The sequence below is a fragment of the Sciurus carolinensis genome, chromosome 5, assembly GCF_902686445.1.
Source record: "Sciurus carolinensis chromosome 5, mSciCar1.2, whole genome shotgun sequence".
NCBI classification, from domain to species: Eukaryota; Metazoa; Chordata; class Mammalia; order Rodentia; family Sciuridae; genus Sciurus; species Sciurus carolinensis.
This window is the reverse complement of record NC_062217.1, coordinates 45,553,059-45,577,627: the sequence shown is the minus strand read 5'-3', so window position 1 is coordinate 45,577,627 and position 24,569 is coordinate 45,553,059. Positions and strand designations below refer to the sequence as shown.

Below are 24,569 nucleotides of genomic sequence, written 5' to 3'. Positions count from 1 at the left end.
ATGTGGATGACATAGCTGACACCTGTCCTTTGCTTTAATGCCAGATCTAGTTCATGGTTACTTATTGTGTTTGTTGTTGGCAACTGCTGACCCCACCATTTCCTGAGGTAATTAATGTCATAGTAGGACCAGGTATTTATTTTAATGCCATACATTGTTTGCATTGGTTGGTCCTATTGTTTGTTTCCCTCTATTCTATGAGGTGCTGAAGAACTACAGGGACACTATAAGTTCACAGGGTAGAGACTTCTGTGGAAGTAAACTCAATAAAAAGACAGTACACCTTGCTCTACACACAAATTGAGGACCCTCTAACCTCAGCTATATTTTAATACTAAGAACAGAAAAGACAAAAATCCAAACTAACAGTCCCAAGTAGAAATGCCTAGGAGTAGGCATTCAGTTCCCTCTCACAGATATCCACTGCTGCAGCAAACTGAGAGTGAATTAACACAAAGTCTGTGGATTCCACACCTATGAGGGTGTCTCAGCCTGGATCACTTGAGGACATTTTGGCAAGTGAAGGGTGTACCCTCAAAGGGTCATCACAGAAGAGTGGAAGAGATATCTACTCTAACAGATGCATAAAACCCAACACAGGAACACAAGAATCATGAAAAAAAAAAGGTAACATGACAGCTCCTAAAATTCATAATTAACCAACTACTGATCCACAAATATTGAAGTGGATGAAATACCAGATAAAGAATTCAAATGAATGATTATAAAAATGATCAATAAATTCCAAGAACACAAAAAAATATGCTGAATGAATTAAGGAAGTCAGTATAGGATATGAATGAGAAATTCAACAAGGGGATAGGGACACTGAAAAAGAACCCAACAGAAATCTTAGACATGAATGACAATAAATAAAATGTTCAGTTGAAAGACTCTTTAATAGAGTAGACCATGCTGAAGACAGAATTTCAGAGCTGGATGATAAAGGGGGCAGCCTTGAACATTCATACCATATTAAAAGAACCATCATCAGAACATACAAAAACTCTGGGACAACATTAAGAGACCAGAATTGAGGAGGGTTTGGAGATGAAAGTTTTCCAAACCTTGAGAATGCGATGAACATCTGGTTGCAGGAGACGTTCAGAACCCCAAATAGACAAGATCAAAAAGAAAATCTCTTCACAACACATTATAATTAAAATGCCTAACAGAGAATAAGGATAAATTTTAAAAGCCTCAGGAGAAAAATGTCAGGTCACATTTAGAGGTAAGCCAGTCAGAATCACTTCTGATTTCTCAGCACAAACTCTAAAAGCCAGGAGGGCTTAGAATGACGTGTTCCAAGTCCTAAAAGAAAATAACTGTCAACTAAGATTGCTGTATCCAGCAAAGCTATCCTTTAAAATTGAAGAGGAAATAAAAAACCTTCCAAGATAAGAATTCATGACAGCTGACAGTACATAGGAAGATGGTGGAGTAGAGGCAGTGGCTTTCCAAATTGCTCTGTGTCCTGAGACCAACATAGCACATACACAGCTTATCAGTGAGGTGGGTGATACAGGGATTTCCTACTGGACAGTCAGAGCTGCTTGGGGTCTCAGAAGGTTAGATACAATAAAATGAAGAAAACTACTTGCAGGAGTTGCCAGAGCCAACCCACTACAGGCAAAGGAAAGGGGAGTAGACAAAACTGAAGTGTGTCTTGGTACACGGAAGTCTGAGATCAAAAACACTGCCTTAACTTATCTGAACTAAGAGGTGGCAAATCATGGAGGTCCTTGATAATCACATTTGTGTGTTAAATAAATCACACTGTATTCCAACTGGCCATGGAGAACTGAGGCAGTAGTCACCTTGGGGAGAGAGTGCCCAGTGTGACATCAGTGATACTTGGGAGATCAGGGAAAAAAACAAAAAATGACCCACATACAGCCACTGTATCCTGGTGCCTAGCATGGGACATCAGTGGTGTCTGGTGGAATGTGAGAGAAATGGGCATGGAGTGGACTATACCTAGGGGGACTCCAGCTGGAAGGGCAAAGGAGAGCCTTTGTGTCTGGTGGCTCACTTGACCAGTCAAAGCAGTGTGGGCGTTGGAGCTGGTGGGTTGAATACACTTAGAAATTACACCTGGGAAGGCAGAGCACCGGGGCAAAAGTGAGTGCAGGATCAGCCCCCATACCCCATGAATGGATTTCTTGTGAGGCATCTGAAAACCAATCCCACAGAACTGATTGGCCAAAGTCTAGCTCTCAGGGCAAATCAACCTAGTCTCTCCAAAGAAGGCATCTTTCAACCTAGCCCCCAAAGACCCGATAGACCTCAGTGCCACCCGCCAGATCAGCCCCTCACAGAATATGCTGCTGGAGCAGTGCCCTTGGGGGTACATGGATCTGGTACCAAGGGTCAAAATGCAAACTGACTGTACATCTTAACCCACCCTCCCATACTGGTGAGAAGGGAAACTGAGCCTTATACCAAACAACTGCAATCTTAGGCCATTCCAACTCGCAACTCAGCAACACAACAACAGGGAGGGGTTAACATCCACCAGCCCTGCACAAGAATAACTGGTAAGAAAGATTACTGGACACTGACCACCCATTCCAAATAATTTGAACACTTCAGTGCAGAAGATTCCTTCAGTCTACACTAAGATATTGGATATCTATCTATAGAGAGACATACACACTCACACACATATAAATTTTTTTAATTCTTTCATGTGTGTGATCTGGCTATCCTTAATCTTTCATGGACATAGATGCACACATCTATCTATGTCTTATTTTCTCTTACATTCAGCATTTTAAAACCTAAATTATCTTTTCCTAGCATTATCTTGTGAGGGTTTGTGTTCATTGGATTATATATCTTAGTTTGGTTTTAGATTACTTTCATGTGTTTATTTCCCTTATTTCTCTTTCAACTTTATCTTCTCCTGCTATTGGCCTAATTCTATTGTATTTTTCTCTCCCTCGCCCAATACTGCACTTTTTCTATTTCTTCCCTTCCATCTATATAAACATCACCTGCTACTGCTCTTCTACGTTCTCTGTTTACTTTCTGAAATTGTAAAGTTCTAACTTCCTAATGTGTTTCCTCTTCCCCAAATTAACTGTACTTTTACAATAGTTCAGAACTAAATGGTTTAATAACCCTGCCCCAACTATTAATGCTAACACAATCATTGCTGCTGTGGTTGATGTAGCTGACACCTGCTACTTGCTTTAAAGTCAGAGCTAGTTCATGGTTATTGTTTTCACTGCTGACGATTGATGAACCCACCATTCCTGTTTACTGATGGCAATTAACGTTGAAGATGTCAGAGTAGGATCTGGGTATTTAATACTGTTTACTGTTTGTTGTTTGCAACAGCCGTTACTATTGTTCAGTTTGCCCCCATTCTGTGAGGTACTGAGAACCTATAGGGACACTAAAAGTTCATAGGTTAGAGATTTTGCTGTAGAACTAAATATTCCCTTACATCACTTCTAATTATGGGAGGAGACAAAAAGCCCCAATCAACAAGTACTCAAGGAGAAACAACCAGACAGGGAACTTAGGTCTCACTCGTTGACATCTACTCATTCATCAAAAATAGAAGCCCCCAGAACAAATAAATACACACAAAAGGACACACACAAAACAAGAGAAAGGGGAATCTACTTCAATTGATGCACAAGACCAAGACTTCTAAAAGTATGAGAAAACAGGCAAGGAAATCTCCCCACAAATCCACAATTCCCCAATAAAGGAACCCACTGAAAGATAGATGAGAACCCAAAGAAAGATTATAAAAACTGATATCAATGTTCAGGGAACTAAAAGAAGATCTAAGGAAGAAATTAAAAGAGCAATTACAAGAGATGACAGATCATTTTAATAAATAGAAACAACAGGGAAAAAATAACAGGGAGAACTTCTAGAAATGAAAGACAAGATCAATCAGATTACAAACTCACTTGAAAGCATCAGTAACAGATTAGGTGGTGTAGAAAATAGAACCTCAGCCCTTGAAGACAGAACTTCAGACAACTGAAGCCAGGCTGTATGATCTTGAATACACAGAAGGCAGAAAAAGGGAAAAAATATAGAGCATGACCAGAAAATACAATAACTCTGGAGAAGAGAACATGGAGATACAAATAAAGGCATAAAGAACCATTTTCAATGACATAGTTACAGAAAACTTCTCCCATATCAGAAATAAGATAGACAGCCACACAGAGGAAGCTTACAGGACACCAAATGACCCAGCCAATAGCTCCACCAAGACACATCATTAATAAAATGCCTAACATAGGAAACAAGGAAAGCATATTAAATGACACAAGAGAGGGACAGCAGGTCACATTTAGAGACAAGCAAGGCTCATTTCTGATTTCTCTTCCTTGATGCTAAAATAAAGGAGGGCCTGGAATGAGAAATTCCAAACCCTAAAAGAAAACAACTGCCAGCCAAGGTTATTATACCTAGCAAAAATTGGTTTTACATTATAAGGGGAAATAAAAATATTCCACAACAAGAATAAACTAAAAGAATTCATGAGCATCAAACCAGCACTACAAAGAATACTCAAAGAAAAACTTCACACAGAGGAACTAAAAACAATTCACACACAAAACCCCACAGGGGAGTTCAGTAGAAGAATAATCTACTAAATGAGAATTAAGTGATAAAATACAGACAGAAACCAAGATGACAGAAAAGCACAATCACATGTATATCCTAATGCTGAATGTTAATTATCTCAATTCTCCAATTAAAAGACAGATACCAGAATGGATCAAATAACAAAATCAAAGTACATGCTATTTATAAGAGACCAATCTTATAATCAAAGAGACCCAAAGGCTGAAAGTAAAAGGATGGCAAAAAACATTCTGGGCATGTGGTCCAAGAAAACAAGCAAGAATAGCTATTGCCATATTTGACAAAGTAGGTTTCAGAAAAAATTAGAAGAGACAAAGAAGGTCATATATCCTAGGGAAAAATCCAACAAGAAGATATAATTGTAGTAAACATTTATACCCCAAATGTCAATGCACCCAATTACATGGAAAAAATACTCCATGACATTAAATACCACAAAGACCCCAACATAATAACACTGAGGACTTCAATACACTCTATCAAAAATAATAAGGCAAAATGAAAAATCAAGTATCTCCAATATAAAAAACACCATAAATCAAATGGACCCTATACACATCTACAGACTACTCCACCCCCAAACAGTTGAATTTACTTTCTTTTCAGCTGTGCATGTAAATTTTTTCCAAATCATACTTTAGACCATGAAGCAAATCTTAGCAAATATTAAAAAAACGGATATAATCCTGTGTATCCTATAAGATCATAATGGAACACAGGTAGAAAGAAACAACAAGAAAAACAGAAACCACATAAACTGTATGGAGATTAAAAGGCACTCTTCATGGAGCCACCATTTGACCCAGTTTTCCCACTCCTTGGTATATACCTAAAGGACTTAAAATCAGCATACTATAGTGACTTGGCCACATCAATGTTTATAGCAGTTCAATTCACAATAGGTAAGCTATGGAACCAACCTAGGTGTCCTTCAACAAATGAATGGATAAAGAAAATGTGGTACATGTACACAACAGAATATTACTCAGCTATTAAGAAAAATGAAATTATGGCATTTGCTGGTAAATGGAACCGGAGAATATCATCCCCCCAAAACAAAGGTCAAATGTTTTCTCTGATATGTGGATGCTCACTCACAATAGGTGGAGGCAGGGGTTGGGCAGTAGAGGTTCATGGGGTTGAACAGATGGGAACCAGACATAACATTCCATATGCATATAGCACCAGTGTAACTCCACATCATGTACAATCACAAAAATGGGAAGTTGTACTTCATATAGATATGTCAAAATGCATTCTATCATGTATAACTAAATTTAAAAATTTAAAAATACTCTTAAATGAAGAATGGATCAAAGAACAGAAATCAAATGAGAAATTCTTATCAAATGAGAACAAAGACACAATACATCAAAATCTCTAAGACACTATTGAAACAAAGAGGCAAATTTATAGCACTGAAGGTCTACAAAAAAATTAGATCCCAAATAAATAAGCTTATGTTCCACCTCAAGGCCTTAGAAAAAGAACAAACTAACCCCAAAGCCAATAGAAGGAAGGAAACAAAACCAGATCTGAAATCAATGAAATTGAGAATAAAAATACAAAGCATCAGTGAAAAAAAAAAGTTGATCCTTTGAAAAATAAGATTGATAAGCCCTTAGCCAAACTAACCAAAAAAGAGAAGACCCATATTAATAAAATTAGAAATGAAATAGGAGAAATCATCAAAGACATCACAGAAATCCAGGGCATCATTAAGGACTATTTTGAAAACTTATATTCTGATAAACTGGAAAACCTAGAAGAAATGAATGCGTTTCTAGATACATACAATCTGCTCAAATTGAATTAATGAAGAAGACATAGAAAACCTAAGTAGACGAATAACTTGTAGTGAGATAGAAACAGTTATAGAAAGTCTTCAAACAAAGAAAAGTCCAGGACCAGATAGATTCTCAGATGAGTTCAACCAAACCTTTAAAGAAGAACTAATCCTAATATTCCTCAAATTATTCCATGAAATAGAAAGGGATGGAACACTTCCAAATTCGTTCTACGAAGCCTGTATCACATTCATACCCAAACCAGATAAGGATACATCAAGGAAAGAAAACCACAGTCCAATACCACTGATGAACATAGATGCAAAAATTTTAATAAGTTTGGCATGATTTGCCCATTTTTTATTAGGATCATACTGACCAAATTGGTTTTATCCCAGAGATGCAAGACTGGTTTAACATATGCAAATAAACTGGTGTAATTCACCACATAAATAAAATTCGGGACAAAAAAATCACTCATTTCAATAGATGGCAGAGAAGGCCTTCAAGAAGATTTAGCACCCATTCATGATAAAAACACTGAAAAAACTAAAACAGAAGAATTCTAACTCAATTTCATAAATGCTATATGTGAAACCCAAAACCCACCTCATAGTAAATTGGGAAAAACTAAACCATTTCCTTTAAAATCTGGAACAAGACACCATTCCTATTTAATATAGAGCTAGAAATTCTAGTCAAAGCAATTAGACGAATGGGGTAAAAACAGGAAAAGTCAAATTCTTAGTGTTTGCAAGAAGCTCCACCCAAAACTGGTAGAATTAATAAACAAGAATGGTAAAGTAATAGGTTATGAAATCAGGAAAACAATTTCATTCAAAATAGCCTAAAAAAAAAACAAACTACACTGAGATTCTATCTCACTCCAGTCAGAATGGCAATTATCAAGCATACAAGTAACAATAAATGTTGGCAAGGATGTGGGAAAAAGGTACACTCATACAATGCTTTGTGGGACTGCTAATTGGTGCAACCACTCTGGAAAGCAGTATGGAGATTCCTCAGAAAACTTGGAATGGAAGAACCATTTGACCCAGTTATCACACTTGTTTTATACCCAAAGGACTTAAAATTAGCACACTACAGTGACACAGTCGCATCAATGTTGCTAGCAGTTCAATTCACAATAGCTAAGCTATGGAACCAACCTAGGTGCCTTTCAACAGATGAATGGATAAAGGAAATGTGGTGTATATGTACACAATGGAATATTACTTGGTGATAAAGAAGAATGAAATTATGGCATTTACCAGTAAATGGCTGAAACTCGAGACTATCATGCTGTGTGAAATAAGCCAGTCCCAAAAAACCAAAGGCTTAATGTTCTTTCTTATATGTGGATGCTAACACAAAATAAGGGTGGAGGTTGTGGGGGTGCTGGGAGAATAGAAGTTCACTGGATTAGACAAAGGGAGTTGAAGGGAAGGGAGAAGGGATGGGAAATACAGAATGAACTGGACATAACTTTCCTATGTTTACACATGTATATGCAACCAGGGGAAACTCCATATCATGTACAACCACAAGAATGTGATCCTAATTAAAATAAGTTATACTTCATGTATGTATAATATGTACATTCTATTGTAATATATGTCTAAAAAGAATTTTAAAAAAGATATGTGAATGGCAAATAAAAAAGTGACCAATGTTTGACCTCATTAGCCATCAGATAGACCTATTATTATTTACCTCTAGCAGCACTTACCCCAGTTCTTCAGCTAACTTATTTTAGTAAAGAGATAAAACACTGATGGTTTTAGTGATATGCTTCACTAGTGGAATGTAGTGAAAGTAAGAAAAACAAAAAAGCAAAAAACCAAAACAAACAAACAAACAAACAACCTTCAGAATATATCTAACCAGGAAGGTAAAAGACCTCTACAATGAAACCTATAGCCTCAGAAACTATGCAAGGCCCTAAGCACTTAGGGAAACCCTGTCCTCAAAATGAAAAGGACTGGGAATGTTGCTCAGTGGGTAAGTGCCCCTGGGTTTACTCCTTGGTACCAAAACAAAAACTATAGAACATCAAAGAAGATCTCAGAAGATGGAAAGATCTCCCATGTTCATGGATAGACAGAATTTATGTTAAAATGACCATACTACCAAAAGTAATATACAGTTTCACTGCAATCCCCATCAAAATACCAATGACATTCTTCACAGAACTAGAAAAAAAAACAGTCCTGAAATTCACTTGGAAGAGTAAAAGACCTAAGCAAAGCAATTCTAAGCCAAAAAAGCAACGCTGTAGGCATCACAGCACCTGACCTCAAATAATACTACAGAGCTATAGTAACAAAAACTGGTACCAGCATAAAAATAGACACATAGACCAATGACACAGATAGAAGATGCAGAGACAAACCCACACATCCATAGTCATCTGATCCTTGTCAAAGGTGCCAAAAAACATATATTGAAAAAAAGACAACCTTTTCAAAAGATGGTGCTAGGAAAACTGGTTATGCATATAGAGAAGAATGAGACTAGGCCCTAATCTCTCACCCTGCACAAAAATCAACTTGAAATTGATCAAAACCCTAGGGAGTGAACCAGAAACTATGCAACTCCTAGAAGAAATGTACATTCAACACTCCAGCATTTAGACACAGGCTACAGCTTTCTCAATAGGATCCCTAAAGCTCAGGAATAGTTAATAAATGGGATGGCATCAAATTAAAAGCTTCTGAACAGCAAAGAAAAAAATTAAGAATGGGAGGAGAGAACCTACAGAATGGGAGAAAATCTTTGCTAGCTATTCTTCTGATAGAGGATTAATATCTGGAATATATAAATAGCTCAAAAAACAAAACCCCCAAATAACCCAATTAAAAAAAGCCCATAAATTAAACAGGCACTTCTCAAAAGAAGAATTATGAATGGCCAACAAATATGTGAAAAAATTTCCAGCATCATTAGCAATTAGGGAAATGCAAATCATAAGTACAATGGGATTCCATCTCCCAGCAGTCAGAATGACAGTCATCAAGAATACAAATAATAATAAATGCTGGAGAGGATGTGGAGAAACAGGAAAACTTTTACAGGTGGGATTGTAAGTTAGTACAACCATTATGGAAATCAGTATGGAGGTTCCTCAAAGGCCTAGGCAGGGAACCACCACAGGACACAGCTATAACACTCATTATTTATCCTAAAGAATTAAAGTCATACTATAGTGATAAATGTCTACCCATATTTATAGCAGCACAATTCACAGTAGCCAAATTATGGACCCAGCCTAGGTGTCCATCATTGGACGAATAGATAAGGAAAATGTAGTATATATGCACAATGGAGTTTCATTCAGCCATAAAGAATGAAATTACATCATTTTCAGATGGATGGAACCTTAAACCATTAGGTTAAGTGAAATAAGACAAACTCAGAAGAGCTAGGGTCATGCATTTTCTCTATGTAGAAGTTAGGAAATGAAAGATGGCAGGGGAGGGGGGGTTGGGGATATAATGAAAATCAAAGGGAGATCAGTAGAGGAAAGGGATCAGGTGGTGGGAAGAGCAGAGAGAGGGGAGTGATATTGGCCAAATTATATCGTGTGCGTGTATGAGTATATAGTGACAAATCTCATCATTATGTACAACTATAATGCACCAATAAAAAAATGTGGAGCTGAAAAAAAAAGTCCTGACCCCTTATGCTTCAAAGACTTTAACAAAATACATTTTTTGAAACAATAAAAATGTTCAGATCACCAGGGGGGAAAAAAAGGGACTGGGGCTATGGCTCAGTGGAGTATACATAATATTAAAGATTATTTGGGAGAGCAATTTTTACAAACTCCACTGACAACAATTTTACAAATGCTGACATCACCATTCGGTGATTGTCCAGGAAAGAATGCTGGATAATTAAGGCAGGATTTGAGGATTCCGGGAAGTGGAGTGTTGTGTAAAATCTGAATTTCTAGAGGTACACTTCAGTACAGAAATGCAAATGGTTTCTCCTGTGCTGGGAGATGCACACATGCCCGTGAGCACCTAATCTGCTCTCCAAACAGTGGTGCCAACCCCCAGGAAGGTCTTCCCATATCCTCCAGCATCTGTGGCCACATTTTACAGAGTCTGATTTTCAGAACCAAATTTTCCACTCTATGGGCCTTGGGAAGAGGCTGTAGGTATGTTGAGAGCCAGCAAGACACACTTGGCGAACTAACTCATAACCCCCTAAAAGCATACCCAAGTTGAGGAAGAACAGGAACCCCCTGCCTTGACCTTAGGGCAGGAAGTGTTCAACTGCCAATGCTCTGCTCCAATGCAGTAAGGGGTGGGCTTGCCGGGCAGTTCTATGCCGCAACTGGAAACTGATCAAAATAGTGTTTTTCTGTTCTGAGGAGCTACTGCCTGTGCCCATGCACAAGTTTTGTCTCAGCAAAGGTTCAGGAAGCCATTGCCCCTGGCCCTGTCCTATCTCTCTGTATGAATCTTTCTGACTTTGTCACATGATTGCGATATGAGAGAGTTGGGTGAATGAGAGTGGGTAGTTTAGAAAGGACCAAGAAGGGGAAAAGATGCAAATACCATTATCAGAAGCAGGAATAATATTTAACTGGAAAATGGCCCATTACTGGTTTTAGGGAGCTATGTGCAATTTACATGCCCAGCATAATTTAAATGAATCCCTGCCTCTCCTTCCATTCTTAATCATTCCCATCCCCATATGTGGCCTTTGGGGAAATTGTAATAAAAATAGCTACATTACAGTTCTGGGCTGAGCCTGCTTTCCTGTTCTCATCCCTACTAGGTGGGCAGAATCTAAATGTTATCTTAGAAAAATTGTGGCAATTGTGATGCTGTCAGGTCTCAAGGAAACTGTATTGTTCTTTGTGGAATTTTTACAAAGCTATTTTGTTAATCAGCGAACGCCCTGTGTTGTGGTGTCTGACAGAGCCCACTGGCTTAATACAACATTAACCAAACTCTGGGGGGACCGTGACATGCAGTTCATTCTGATTAACCAGAGGCAGGTGGACCAGGCTGCCACACCGAGAACCTCAGCATCAACAGGCTGCCAGCAGCAGCTCCAGGATTATGAGCCTTTTGGCAGTTGATGCGGATACAGGGCCCTGGTGAATACTTGGAGGGCAAACCTCTCATTATTTTGCTTTCTGCTTAAATGCCCCAAGGATATGAAATTCCAGTCTACAGTAATAATTTGCTCTCTGGATTAAAAAGTCTAAAAATCCTCTCAGCCTCACTGGGATAGAAAGAATACGTGATCCAAACCCTGGCACCCAGCAGTTTTAGAGACAGTTTTTTTTTAAAAAAAGTTGTTTTTTTTTTTTTTTTTTAACTTCAGGCCACAAGGAAAAGACCTGACAGTATTACTAGGCGTTTCAGTAAGGTGACCGAGGGTGTGGAGGGTAAAAGCGAAGAGACATTATGCGTTTCCTTTGTGAGGGAAATACTTCATCATCTTCTAAAGAAGAAGTACCAGTCTGCCCTGAGATGGAATTCCCCTTACTGAACCCTTTCCGGAAGGGTTCATCTAATGGTCCATGTGTGTGAATTCTCTTCTCTTAGAAACAACAACAAAAATCATCTGAGCTCTGTGTGGTGGTACAAATGGAATAAGAGCTTCCACCTTACCAAAATACACAGATCTGTTATTCACCAATCCCTCCCCAGGTGATTTTGCACGTGTATGTGTGTGCGTGCACACACATACACACACACACCCACTTCATGGAGGTGCAGATCATCAGCTTGCTGTGGGAAGAGAGAAGTCCACAGTCCTTGTTCTTAAATAACCACTGGATTCTGTAGCCATCTCAGTTTGTACCCAGGCAACTGCTTCTCTGCAAGTCTTCCCACTCAGAGATTTCAGAAAAGGGAGGAAAGACATGTCAACTATGCCAGGGCAAGAATCATTTCTTGAGGGCTTATTCCATGTCAGCATGTATTGGTGCAAACCATGTTCTATTTAATCCTCCAGGCAAAGGGCAATCCAGTATTAGGAAGAATGATACTGGTGATGGAAAACAAAGCAACAACAGACCCATCCTCCCAAGCTGTAAAGTGACAAAGGATCATTGTATAGCACATTCCTCTTCACTTCATCTGATTTAAACACGAGCATTTTCTGTACTTCCCTATCTATTTGAAGGGAACCCACAGAGAAAACAGTAATATGACTCCAGACTTCAAGAATTTTATGACATCATTACCTAGCTCTCATTGATAAGGGACCTATTTCTGATTTTGGATAGCTCTAGGGGTCAGAACCCCCACATATTCCCTGGGACCCCACAGGCATTCCACTGCACTGGCTCTGTGATACCTGCTTTGTAGACCCCACTTGGCACAGCAGAGTGACTCTGACTCAGACATGCTGGGTGCCTTGCCCTGCAGGGGTCAGGTGTTGCCACGTGAAGGGGAGCCAAGTGCGTGCTCTTCAGGACTGGCAGATCAGGGAGTTTGCCTTCTGATCTCCTGTCAAGGGATGGCCAGTCCCAGGGGATTTGTGGCACTGCAAGGACAAGGCAGGTGCCCTGGGATTCCTGTCACCACTCCCCGTGTGCCATGCTCAGGCACATTACTAACAGGGGGGAGGGCATTAGGGAACACCAAGGTTCCGCTGTTGCCCCACGTACAGGGCATGCTGAGGGGGCCTTGTAAACATGGGCGGCTTGCTTGTCACAGTCCACAGTCAGTGGAGGTCAGGAGAGGAACTTAGTGAGGCTTTGGCCAAGTCCTGGCTCCTTCTTCTTCCTGCGCTACAGTGGAAGGAGTGAGGAGGAGGGTAAGTCCAGTCGTGCTCTGTCTGCAGGTACGTACAGTGAGGGGTGCTGAGGTCCCCCTCCTGGGTGGGCTCTCCTGCAGTAGCAGCAGAAAGGAACACCACAGTCCCTGCTGCCACAGCTGCATCTTGTTGGACCTCGTGCTGCTGTCAGGACTGGGTGTGAGGACCACGGAGGGTGCTGCAGTTCCTGCCACCTCCCATCCCCTCACAGTGTCTAGGCCCATTCCACTGGTCAGGGGACAGATGCTTCAGGCCCCTCATCGCTCCTTGTGACAATCAGAAGCCCTCGCTAGAAACAGATCTAACAACAAAGGCACGTGAGGAAACCTCCATCACCAGAGAGGCCACCACTCCCCTTGTAGGTAGAGCATGCAGTGATAAGCCACACTCACTACTACCTGCACCACACCTGCCTGAACTACCAGAGTGTCTTGGGTAGCCTCTAATCCACCACAGTGTGCGCTGTGGCCAGATTCACTAAGAAGCTACAGGAAGACTACACTAGAGTGCCCAGCTAGAATCAGAGCCAACACTGCATAGCAAACGGACATCTGAGACACATCCTCAGGAGAAAGCTGCTTACCAAGAAGGCCACCCATAAAAGTGGTGGTGATACCTCAACTACCGGATGCACAAATCCCAATGTAGGAACATGAGAAATGTGAAAAGACAAGTAATAACAATACCTCCAAAAGTTCATACCTCTCCAGCAACGGATTCCAAAGAAACTGAAGTAGATGACATGCCTCATTAAAAATTCAAAAGGGTGATTATAAAAAAGTTCATGATCCAAGAGAAAATAGATAAAAGTTAAATGAAATTAGGGAGACAACGAACATCTATGATTTACCTAAAATTGAACCAAGGGGACATAAAAAACTTGAATAGAGTAATAAGATTACCAAATAAGTAATGTGATTAAATCAGTAATAAAAAGTCTCCCCAAAAGAAAAGGTGACTGAAGGGATTCACTGGTGAATTTTACCAAACTTTTAAAAGAACTAACCCCAATTCTTCTAAACTAGTCCACAAAATTGAAGGGGAGAAGACCCTTCCAAACTCCTTCTATGAGACCAGCATTAACCTGTTACCAAAATCTGACAAGAACACAACAATAACAACAAACTATATCCCTAAACATAGAGGCAAATATCCTCAATAAAATATTAGCAAACTGAAATTAATGATACATTAAAAAATCCTATACCAGGATCAAGCTGCTTTCATTCCAGGGATGCAAGGATGGTTTGACACATGAAGATCAATAAACATAATCCATCAGATTAATAGAATGATGGGAAAAATCACATAAAGCATCTCAGTAGATCAGTAAAAACACTTGATAAAATTCAACACCTCTTCATATTAAATGCCCTGAACAAATTAGGTTCAGGATGATCTTTCCTGAGTATAATAAAGGCTATTTGTGAGAAAGTTACAGCCAACATCATAATGGGGAACTAGAAGCATTGCCTCTGAAATCAGGTTCCAGATAAGGGTGTCTACTCTAATCACTCTTATTCAATATAGTACCAGAAATTTTAGCAAGAACAATTAGGCAAGAGAAAGGTCAAGCATACAGAGGGAGAAAATCAAATTATTCTTGTTTGCAGATGATATGAACCTGCACATAGAAAAACCTAAAGTCTTCACTAAAAGACTATTAAGTGATAAATGAATTCAATGAATTAGCAAGGTACAAAATCAACACACAAAAATCAGTAGCTTTTCTACATACCAATGTCAAATTTGCTGAGATGGAAATCATGAAAGCAATCCCATTCACAATAGCCTCAAAAATTAAGATAAAATAAAAAATACCTAGGAACAAACTTAACCAAGGAGTTGAAAGACCTCTACAATGAAAATCATAAAACACTGATAGTGCAGAAGAAAACAAAAAAAGATGGCAAGACCTCCTGTGTTCATGAATTAGAAGATTTAGTATTGTTAAAATGTTCACATTACCCAAAGCAACCTATAGATTCAAGACAATCCACATCAAAATACCAATGTCATTCTTCACAGAAATAGAAAAAAAATATTAAAATTCATATGAAAGCACAAAGGTCCTGCATAGCCAAAGCAATATTGAGCAAAAAGAACAAAGCTAGAGGTATCACAATACCCAATTTCAAGGCATACTCTAGACCCACAGTAACAAAAACAGCATGGTATTGGCATAAAAACAGACAGACACCAAATGGAACAGCATGGAGATCCCAGAAATAAATCCATACATCCACAGCCAACTGATTCTCAACAAAGGAGCCAAAAACATATGTTGGAGAAAGCACAGCCTCTTCAACAAATGGTACTGGGAAAACCAGATATCCATGTGCAAAAGACTGAAACTTGGCCCTTAATTCTTACCCTGTAAAAAAATCAACTCAAAACGAACTAGACCTACATGTAAGACCTGAAATTCTGAAATGACTATAAGAAAACATAGTAGAAACACTGATAGAAGAAATTATTTTCTGTGTAGAACTCCAAAAGTGCAGGAAGCAAAACCAGAAACTGACAAATGGGATCACATCAAATTAAAATCTTCTGCACAGCAAAAGAATCAACAGAGTGACGAGAACCTACAGAATGGGAGAAAATGTTTATTAGCTATACTGAGGATTAATATTCAGAATATATTAAGAACTCAAAAAACTTATCAACCTGATTTAAAACCTGATTTAAAAAAAAAAAAAAACAGGCAAGCAATCTGAACAGACACTTCTTCAAGAAGTAGAAATTATATATAAACATATGAAAAATTGTTCAACATCTCTATCAGAGAATGCAAATCAAAACTATGCCTTACCCCAGGTAAATCAGCTATTATTCAGAAAAACAAAATGAAGCAAAAAAAACAAAACAAAACGCTGGTGAGTATGCGGAAAAAAGGAGCTTTTATACACTGTTGGTAGAACTATAATTAGTACAGCCATTATGGAAAACTAAAAATAGAACTACCATATGATTCAACTATTCTTTTCTTGGATATATATCCAAAGGAAATGATGTCAGTATACAAAAGAGATATCTGCATATCCATGTTTACTGTGGCCCTATTCAAAATATACAACATATGGAATCAACCTAGGTGCCTGTCAATTGACAAATGGATTAAATACACACACACACACACACACACACTAGCACACAGTGGAGTATTATTCAACCATAAAGAAGGATAAAATCTGTCATTTGCAGCTAATTAGATGGAACTGGAAGATAACATGTTAAGTGAAATAAACCAAGCATAGAAAGACAACTACTGCATGTTCTCTCTCACATATGGAAGCTACAAATGTCAGCATAAAAGTAGATCAGTGATTTACTAGGTTTTGGCAGGCGGGGAGCGTGGTTGTATATGGTCAATCCATGCTGCATCCATGTGTGGAAATATCACAACAAACCCCATTGATATGTATAATTACTATGTGTTAATAAAACTTTTTAAAAAGTATTTTATATTCCCCTTTTTCACCCTGTTTTGGTTTATCATAAAAAGTCATGAACCTCGATGACTGAAAAATACTTGCAGTTCCAGATGATCTTTCTCAAAGGGGAAGTATCAGGTCCTTTTAAAGGTCAAGCAGTTCTGATCATGCATTATTACAGTTATTTGAGTTGAATAAGAACACAGGTAGCAATTTCCCTCATGCTAATCCTTGAACATTTAAAATGATTTTCGTGTGCCCATGCAGGGCCAGAGAACTGCAGTCTATGGATCTCGTCACACAAGTTCCATGAATTTTGCTCTGCCTAATTATTTCCACTTTCCTTCCAGCAGAAAGTTTCAGAGGCTTCGCTGGTGGCTCTGGTGTGCTACTCTGCGTCCCCATCCTGGACTCCCCAGGTGGCCCTGGTTAAGGATCCCACTTCATTTCAATAGTGGCCCCTCTCACGGTTCACTTGAATTCAATACATGAATCAAGCTCTTTCTGCCCCTTCTCTTTTAGCACACAAACACTGCAGTGGAATAGGAATACAGCTAATTTGCATGTGAGAAAAGCTGCCTGTCAGAGAAATGGGGGTGATGTCTAACTTTGGATGTGACCTTCGAGAGTCACAGCTGAGGATAACTTTGCAGTAATTTTTTCCACTTAGAGAATAATGCTCAAAACCAGTCATTAATATGGTTGGGAGTCATGTCAGAGCTTAGTTGAGGTGATTTTTCCTATACTGTGTGAAGTCCCCAGCATGGGGTCCCCAGAGAATATGGCCTGGGGATGCTGCCCTCTTAGGCACCCTAACTTGCTTTCTCCCCTGTTTTGGCAACTTTTAGACCAAAACTGTCATTTAAAACTGTCATTTTAAATCTCTCATTAGCTTTTCAAAAAACTTTGGCATTTGCTGAAAGTCACTGTCATGTTAGATAACTGCTTTTGTTTTTCTTTCTACAAAACCATAAACAAGTGAGAAGAAGACAACTATCTGCCAGAACCTGAAAGGAAAAGCACTGAGGATCTTCTGTGGGCTCTTCTATTTGAATGCAGCTCATGCAGACTCCACCTGCAGCCAGCAATCAACACGCAAAATTTCAGCAATGAAAGTTCAATTGAGAAAAATCATTTACCTTGGAGTCCAGCTGCTGCATGTATGACCAAAGATATTCTATATTGGCTCCAAAAGGATGGACGTGGAGAAATGTTGATATGATGCCTGAATTAAAAAAGACAAACATCGGAAATTATGTGGAGGCAAGTGAGTATCTCCGTTAAATAATGTCATCTAACCTCGATGACTTTTGTCAGACCGAGTTATGATCTTGCCATTTCTAACAGTACTCAACAAGCATTCAATAACCGCACATTCTGGAAACTGTACAGAGTGACATGGCAAACAAAATACTCCGTCCCCTGGAATGACAGTAGTTAGCAAAGCTAGACTCTGAGATAATATTTAGATGAAAAAAGGTATTTCTAAACAAAGACTCCTGGAAGCAGTTCAACTACCAATTTTATGCTTGATTTACCAATATAAAATTATAGTTATTGGAAGGATAAAATTATCTCTTTTCTTTCTCTCAATAGACTTTGCAGTGTGAAAATGGCTAATATGGCTGTGTCCAAAATCCCCCTGCCTCGAGTTTTCCTGATAATTACAGTTCTGGTTCTGAAAAGTACATAATCTATATCCTCCTAACTGCCATTGGAAGAAGTACACAGTCTCACTGTAACAACTGCTGCTTTCCCCTGGCTGTTGTTGTTGTTGAAAGGAAGGCAGCTTGCTCTCTCCTCCTCTGCTGTAATTTACAAGATCCAGGAGGAATTTAGGAACTTTAGATTATGTAGAGGGAAATGAGGAGGAGGTGGGGGTATGAAAGATGGTGGACTGAGACAGACATCATGACCCTATGTACATGTATGATTACATGAATGGTGTGAATCTACATCGTGCACAACCATAGAAACAAAAAGTTGTACCCCATTTGTGTACAATGAATCGAAATGCAGTCTGTAAATAAATAAATAAATAAAAAGGTAATTTCTAATGGGAAAAAAAAAGGGTCTGGGAATGGATGCTTTGGCTGGAGTCTGAATATAAATCAGAAGGCCTTTCCATCGTGAAAACAACTGTTAGTATAGTACTAACAAATAGACAGCGGGATGTTGGTGTCAGTGCTGAAGCAGAAAATATTACCCTCCCATCCTCCCTGTTCCTATACCCCAAATCAAAACAGTGGAGTCGACTCCACGGACTGATTTTATCATGCTTTTCGTTAAGAAGTGTTTACGCTGACTCTTTTGAGTGGAGTGGGTACCAGGGATTGAACCCAGGGGTACATAATCACTGAGCCACATCCCCAGTGCACCCCCTGCCCCCCACCCCCGCTTTTTCTAAAATTATTTTTAATTTGAATCAGGGTCTTGGTTGCTCAGGACCTCGTTAAAGTGCTGAGGCTGGCTTTGAATCTACGATCCTCCTGCCTTAGCCTCTCGAGCTGCCAGGATTACAGGCGAGCGCCATCTTGCCCAGCTTACACTGACATTTTAAAAAATTTGTTCTAATTAGTTGTACATGACAGTAGAATGCATTTTGGCACATCATACGTAAATGGAGTATAACTTCTCATTCTGACATTTTTAAGTGTTCTTTTAAACAGGTTTCAAGATGCATTAAGTCTCTTGTTCTGTTGTTGTGAACCTTGATGCTTGGGAGCCAGAGGTTAAAGGGAAGACTGTCACTTCCATAACATGCACTCAGAGAGAGCACTAGGCAAGACAAAGCCATCCTATATGTGCAGGTGCCCTTGGACTGATCTGGGATAGGGCTGCATGGTCCCCTGTTCTGTGTGCTGCTCAGGATGCTCTGGGGCGAGTGTCCACTTTTAAAGAAAAGTTCCCAGACTATCTTCAGGCTGAGGATAAAGAACAGAGCATCTAGACTGATCTTTTAAAAGCTGCATTTATAAGATTGTGAATGAAGAAGGTAGAAACAATTACGTTATCTCCCTTGCAGCTAAAAATCTCAATTTTCAGATACTGGCCTGAATTATAAAAAAAAAACTACCATTTTATTCTGAGGTGATGTTCTTTTTTTTTTTTCTTTTCTTTTTTTGATTAAAATGTCCTAATGAAATAATGGTGACCGTAAATGATAATGGATAATGATGGTAGTTTTAATATTTTTAAATGGCAACCCCCCCAAAAACATTTTCTATGCTTGTTTAAATTTTTTTTCTTTTTTTGGATCCGATTCATGTTGGTAGAGCTTCCTAGATGAACAAACAAAGCCTTTTTCAGCTCCTTTAAAGGAACTGGACTATTCCCTGAGAATGGGGAAAAGATAGCTATTACTCAAAAGCTAATGAAAATGCCCCAGCCTTTCTAACTGTAGACATCTTATGGTCCTCTGGGAGTGACCTCGAGGCTGGTGAGGGGAACACTAGGAACCAGGATGCAGAATTCAGCTGATACTGAGCTGGAGGATTTGCAAAGGGATAGACTCAACAATGGTGCTGGCTATTTCCAGGGAGCGGCAGGGGGCTCCACACATAAGAATGAGTTTCCCAGCAGTGGAAAATACAATTGTAAGTAGCTAGTTTGGGGAAGGAGAAAGAAAAGCAGGGGAAATTGTCAGTACTACTGGGCTTTTTCGAATATCTCAGAGCCTTAAAAGCTACTTTAGAAAAATATACAAACCAGCTCCGTACAACTAGTGGCAAATCTCATTAGGAAAAGCCCACTTGAATAGGCTACAGAAAAGCATTTCATCAAAACCATCTAGTTTATTCTCATTTTGAACCTCATTAACATCAAGGGAGCAGCTTTCAATTAACCAAATAGTACAAGTTTTGTTGTTGTTGCTTCATTCACTTCCTTTAAACACTTGCTTAGCTGCAAGGAGGTTCCAAGTGCTAGGGGAACGGCACTGTGTAAGACAGGGTACCTGTGCTCACAGAACGCTGATTCTAGGGGAACAACACAGAAGATGATAAACACAGAGATTAAAAATGGAGGAAATATTTCCAGATAGTGGTAAGCATAATGAAGAAAACAAACCAGTGTGAGATAGGAAGGAAACATCCATAGAAAGGCTAGGGGATGGTAAGGTATAGGCTACGGGTAGTGCAAAGGCCCTGAGACAGAAATGAGCAGGCAAGAATACACTGTGCTGAAGAATGGTACTGCATACAAGTAGAGGTAGGCGAGGCAGATCATGTAGGGTCTTATGGCCAGAGTGAGGGGTTTGGATTAATTCTAAATATAGCAGGGAACCCAAAGAGGGGCTCAAGACTGAACCCTGAAGTCTAAAATTTAAAGTTTAAATTGAAGAAAACTCAGCAAAGAAATGTGAAAGCTTGTGATCACAAGAAAGAGTGGCATCATAACGGACAAAAGAAAGCATGTCCAGAAGATTCACATCTGAATTCAACCATGCAAAGTGCAGCTGACAGAGAGGTTGTTGAGGAATTGGCAATACGGAAGTTCTCCGGTCACCTGGTGTGAGGATGCAAGCCAGGCTGGAGAGGGAGGGGCAGAAAGGGAATGGAGACTGTGAGTGCAGACACTGCTTTGCAGAGGTGATGCTTTGATGGGGAGCAGGGAAGTGGGCTGTTGGTTGAAAGAGGTTATGGGGTTCAGATAGGTTTTCCCTCTCTTTTCTTTTAAAGGTACAAGATAAGAGAGCTCAGAGGTATATGTGCTGATGCATGTGATCCTGTGCTTGCATACAAAGTCACTGTCTAAAGGGCGCAGCAGCTTTCATGATGGTCCTCATGGATTACAGAGGACTGAAGCGAAAGGACCATCTAGTCAGACCTCTGAACTGTACAGTGTGAGAACTCAGGTCAGGGTGGATAAATGCGTTGCCCTAGATCACTCGGTGGGTCAAATGCTTCAGTCCACAGATACTCAGAATGCCCTCCCGCCCCACCTGGCTTGGGACTGTTTAGAAATCAGGTACTGTGGTCGGTCGGTCACAGGGCCAATCTACTCCACTTCCATCATTTGCTCCTATGAACTCCTATGTTAAAAATTATTTCTGGGTGGGGTGGCGTACACCTGTGAATTCTGGCAACTCAAGAGGCTGAGGCAGGAGGACCACAAGTTCAAAGCCAGCTTCAGCAATTTAGCAAGGCCTTAAGCAACTTAGCAAGACTCTGTTTTAAAAACTAGAAAGGGCTAGGGATATGGCTTGGGAGTTAAGTGCCCCTATATTCAACTCTGGTTATAAAAAAATAAATTATCTCCGTTTGAACCATTCCATTTGGTAGGCACATTACTCTCTGCATAGAATAAAAAATGGAATTCTACCAGAATATACTCCCCTTCCTCAGGCCACTTGTAGTTTTCATTCCCACTTCTTTGTGTCAAGTTTAAAGTTCTGAGATTAGACTTTCCTATATCCATACTGGTTGATAGGTCTCCTGGGAAACTTCAAAACAGCCTTGACCTGTCAGCATCCCAGGGATCTCAGCTCTGCAGGTGAACAGCTGTGTCTGTATCTGGCAGGGACCAGCGGAGGCCTGACCGTGACCCAGATCAAAGGAGTCTTGCTTCATGGTGAAGCCCAGGTAAAGGCTCTGTGGACATGGAACTGCAGTGCCAGTAGGAAGGAAGCCCTGTGAAATCTGGATCTCCTGCTGAGCCACGAGGGGACAGTGGCCTGTGAACAGCTAAAGATCAATGAGATGCTTATGAACAGAAGCAAGCCCGAGAGGTAGAAAACATGGTGGTTTGGGCTGATGCTTCTCGGTGCCTTGGGATTTTGAAGTTGATTTTCTTTAAAAAGCAGTGTGTTCTGCCTATTTGGTGGGGATACAACCTGGTCTTGTATGTTGGTTGGTTTTTGTTTCATTTTTTTCTCTGTCCATCTGTCTTACTGGTCAACCAAACCCTCAGGTCATGTTTGGGTCTTTCAGTGAATTCTTCCTTGTATCTGAAATGCCTTTAACAAACTCTTATCCAATCAATCATCCTTTAGGTAGACTCCTTTCTCCTGACAAGGCATCTTGAACATACGCAGTTCTTGCTGTTTCTTATTTTAGTTCAAACCACATTCATTCAACTGCTTCCTTTCTCACTGTGAACCTTTTGAGGGATGAGATCCTCTTACCATCAACAGTTAGCATGGGTCTTGGAATGAACATATGACAGTTAGTAGTCTTCCAAACATGGTTCCAGAAGTGACGGCTGCAGTGTCACCATGGATGCAGTGTTCTTGGGAACAGAATCTGTGTGGGGCCCAAGGCAGTGCCTTTTCAACAGGCTGCCTGGGCGATTCTTCCCCACAATGAAGGCTGATCATTCTTATAGTAGGCTCTTGAAGAAGGTTTGCTGATTTATTGATATGGACATTTGCGCCTCAGAAATAAGATTTAGGTCAATGACTCGTTCTTTATGGTCAGTAGCTTTCCAAGAGGAACACACTCTCCAGATTACTTTTCTCAGGCACAGCCTAAAAATGACCTCAGTGGTAATCAATGAAAACACCAAAAAGTCACTGCTAAACTTTCTGTAAATCTTCTCTGCATTCATCTGCTCCCCGATACCTGAGTATTAGGGGAATATTCCAATTTTGACATGACTGCACATGTGTGAGACAGTGAGAGAGACGAGAACAGTGGTGTGAGGGAGTCCTGAGCGAAGACACATCTTGGGGATACACAGTATGGGTTCCTATCTGCCTAGGAGTCAGGATGTACCAAAGTCTGTCTGATCATTAGGAATTTATGGAGGGTTCTCAGAGGACCCAGGGAGGTTTGGAGGAAAAGTTAGTTTGTCAACAGTTGAAGTTGTTGGATGGTTTTGATTTTACCTGGAAGGGATTCAGTGCTGAAGAGCATTGATAGGATGCCAATCAGAGCTGCTGGCGTGGGAACTCTATTGGGTTAGTATTCAAAAGCACGAGAAGATAGGGGTATAAACCCAGTTATATTGTCAACATCTCCTCAGAGCTATTAGCTTATCAGTAAAATTCTGATTCATTCTCCTTCATAACAATTACCTAGGGGTTTCCAGTCAGCCACAGCTCCAGAGCTTCAGTCCTAAATCAGAAGTACTGACTCATTCTATCTCCAACGACTTCAGCATATGCCAGATCCAAAGTGCAGACTGTATGTGAAATGAACTAGGAGTTCTGGCACAGACACCCAGTAATGTCAAGCTGACTGAGCAAGAGGCTACTGCAGAGCTCTGAGACATCAAATGCCACCCCGCAATGCCCCAGAAAAACCTCATTCTTTAAGGTCCAGTTATATGTCAACCTATCTTCACAAGGATTGATTACAGAATAAATAGTCCCCAAATCACAATAACCAAGTGCTTCCTGAGGGTCTATTTTTAGTTGAGTTGAAACTGAGTATCTGATTCCCAGTAATTGTCAAGGAGAAAGTTTGGCAGAATGGCTGAACTCTCAGAAGATTTAGGATCCAGATCTGCAAAGCTCTAAATGTTACCAACAAAATCCCACGAATGCTCTCACAAATACCAACTCATATCCCTTGAAATGAAGACTCCAGGTTAAAAAAAAGTGCTCATGTGAATATCCGGTTGGGATATAAGCTTTTGCACAGATAAATCAGTGTCACAAATAATCAAAAATAACTGGGATTGCTTATTGCTTATGAAGTTTGGGCCTCAGTTCTATAGTCTTTGTAGGTAAAATCCATTTGAAATCATTATTGTTCACACTCCCTTTCTCTCAGGCAGTCGAGATTGGTGCCAATGTGCATTTCTTATATAACATTAATGTGTCCCAACAGAGGATTGGGTTATGTGAATTTACTGGCACACAACGTATACTATGGACTCCCATATGTGACGAAGATTTTGTCAGTTAATATTGAGGGAGATTTTCTGCTGTGCTCCTGGGATTCTAGACTGGCTCAGGGTGTCCTCTCTACATGTTTAGTTATTCCAGGGGAATTGC

The 24,569-nt window shown here is 39.9% G+C and overlaps 1 protein-coding gene across 12 annotated transcripts in view; it reads right to left on the bottom strand.

Moving 5' to 3' along the window:
- Enox1 (ecto-NOX disulfide-thiol exchanger 1) overlaps window positions 1-24,569 on the bottom strand; it is a 531,696-nt gene that overhangs the window by 12,636 nt on the left and 494,491 nt on the right. For all 12 annotated transcript variants that reach the window (XM_047554196.1, XM_047554188.1, XM_047554186.1 and 9 more), the window contains one exon: window positions 17,770-17,855. In XM_047554196.1, the coding sequence (XP_047410152.1) occupies window positions 17,770-17,855 (86 nt within the window). The remainder of the gene's footprint in view (window positions 1-17,769; window positions 17,856-24,569) is intronic.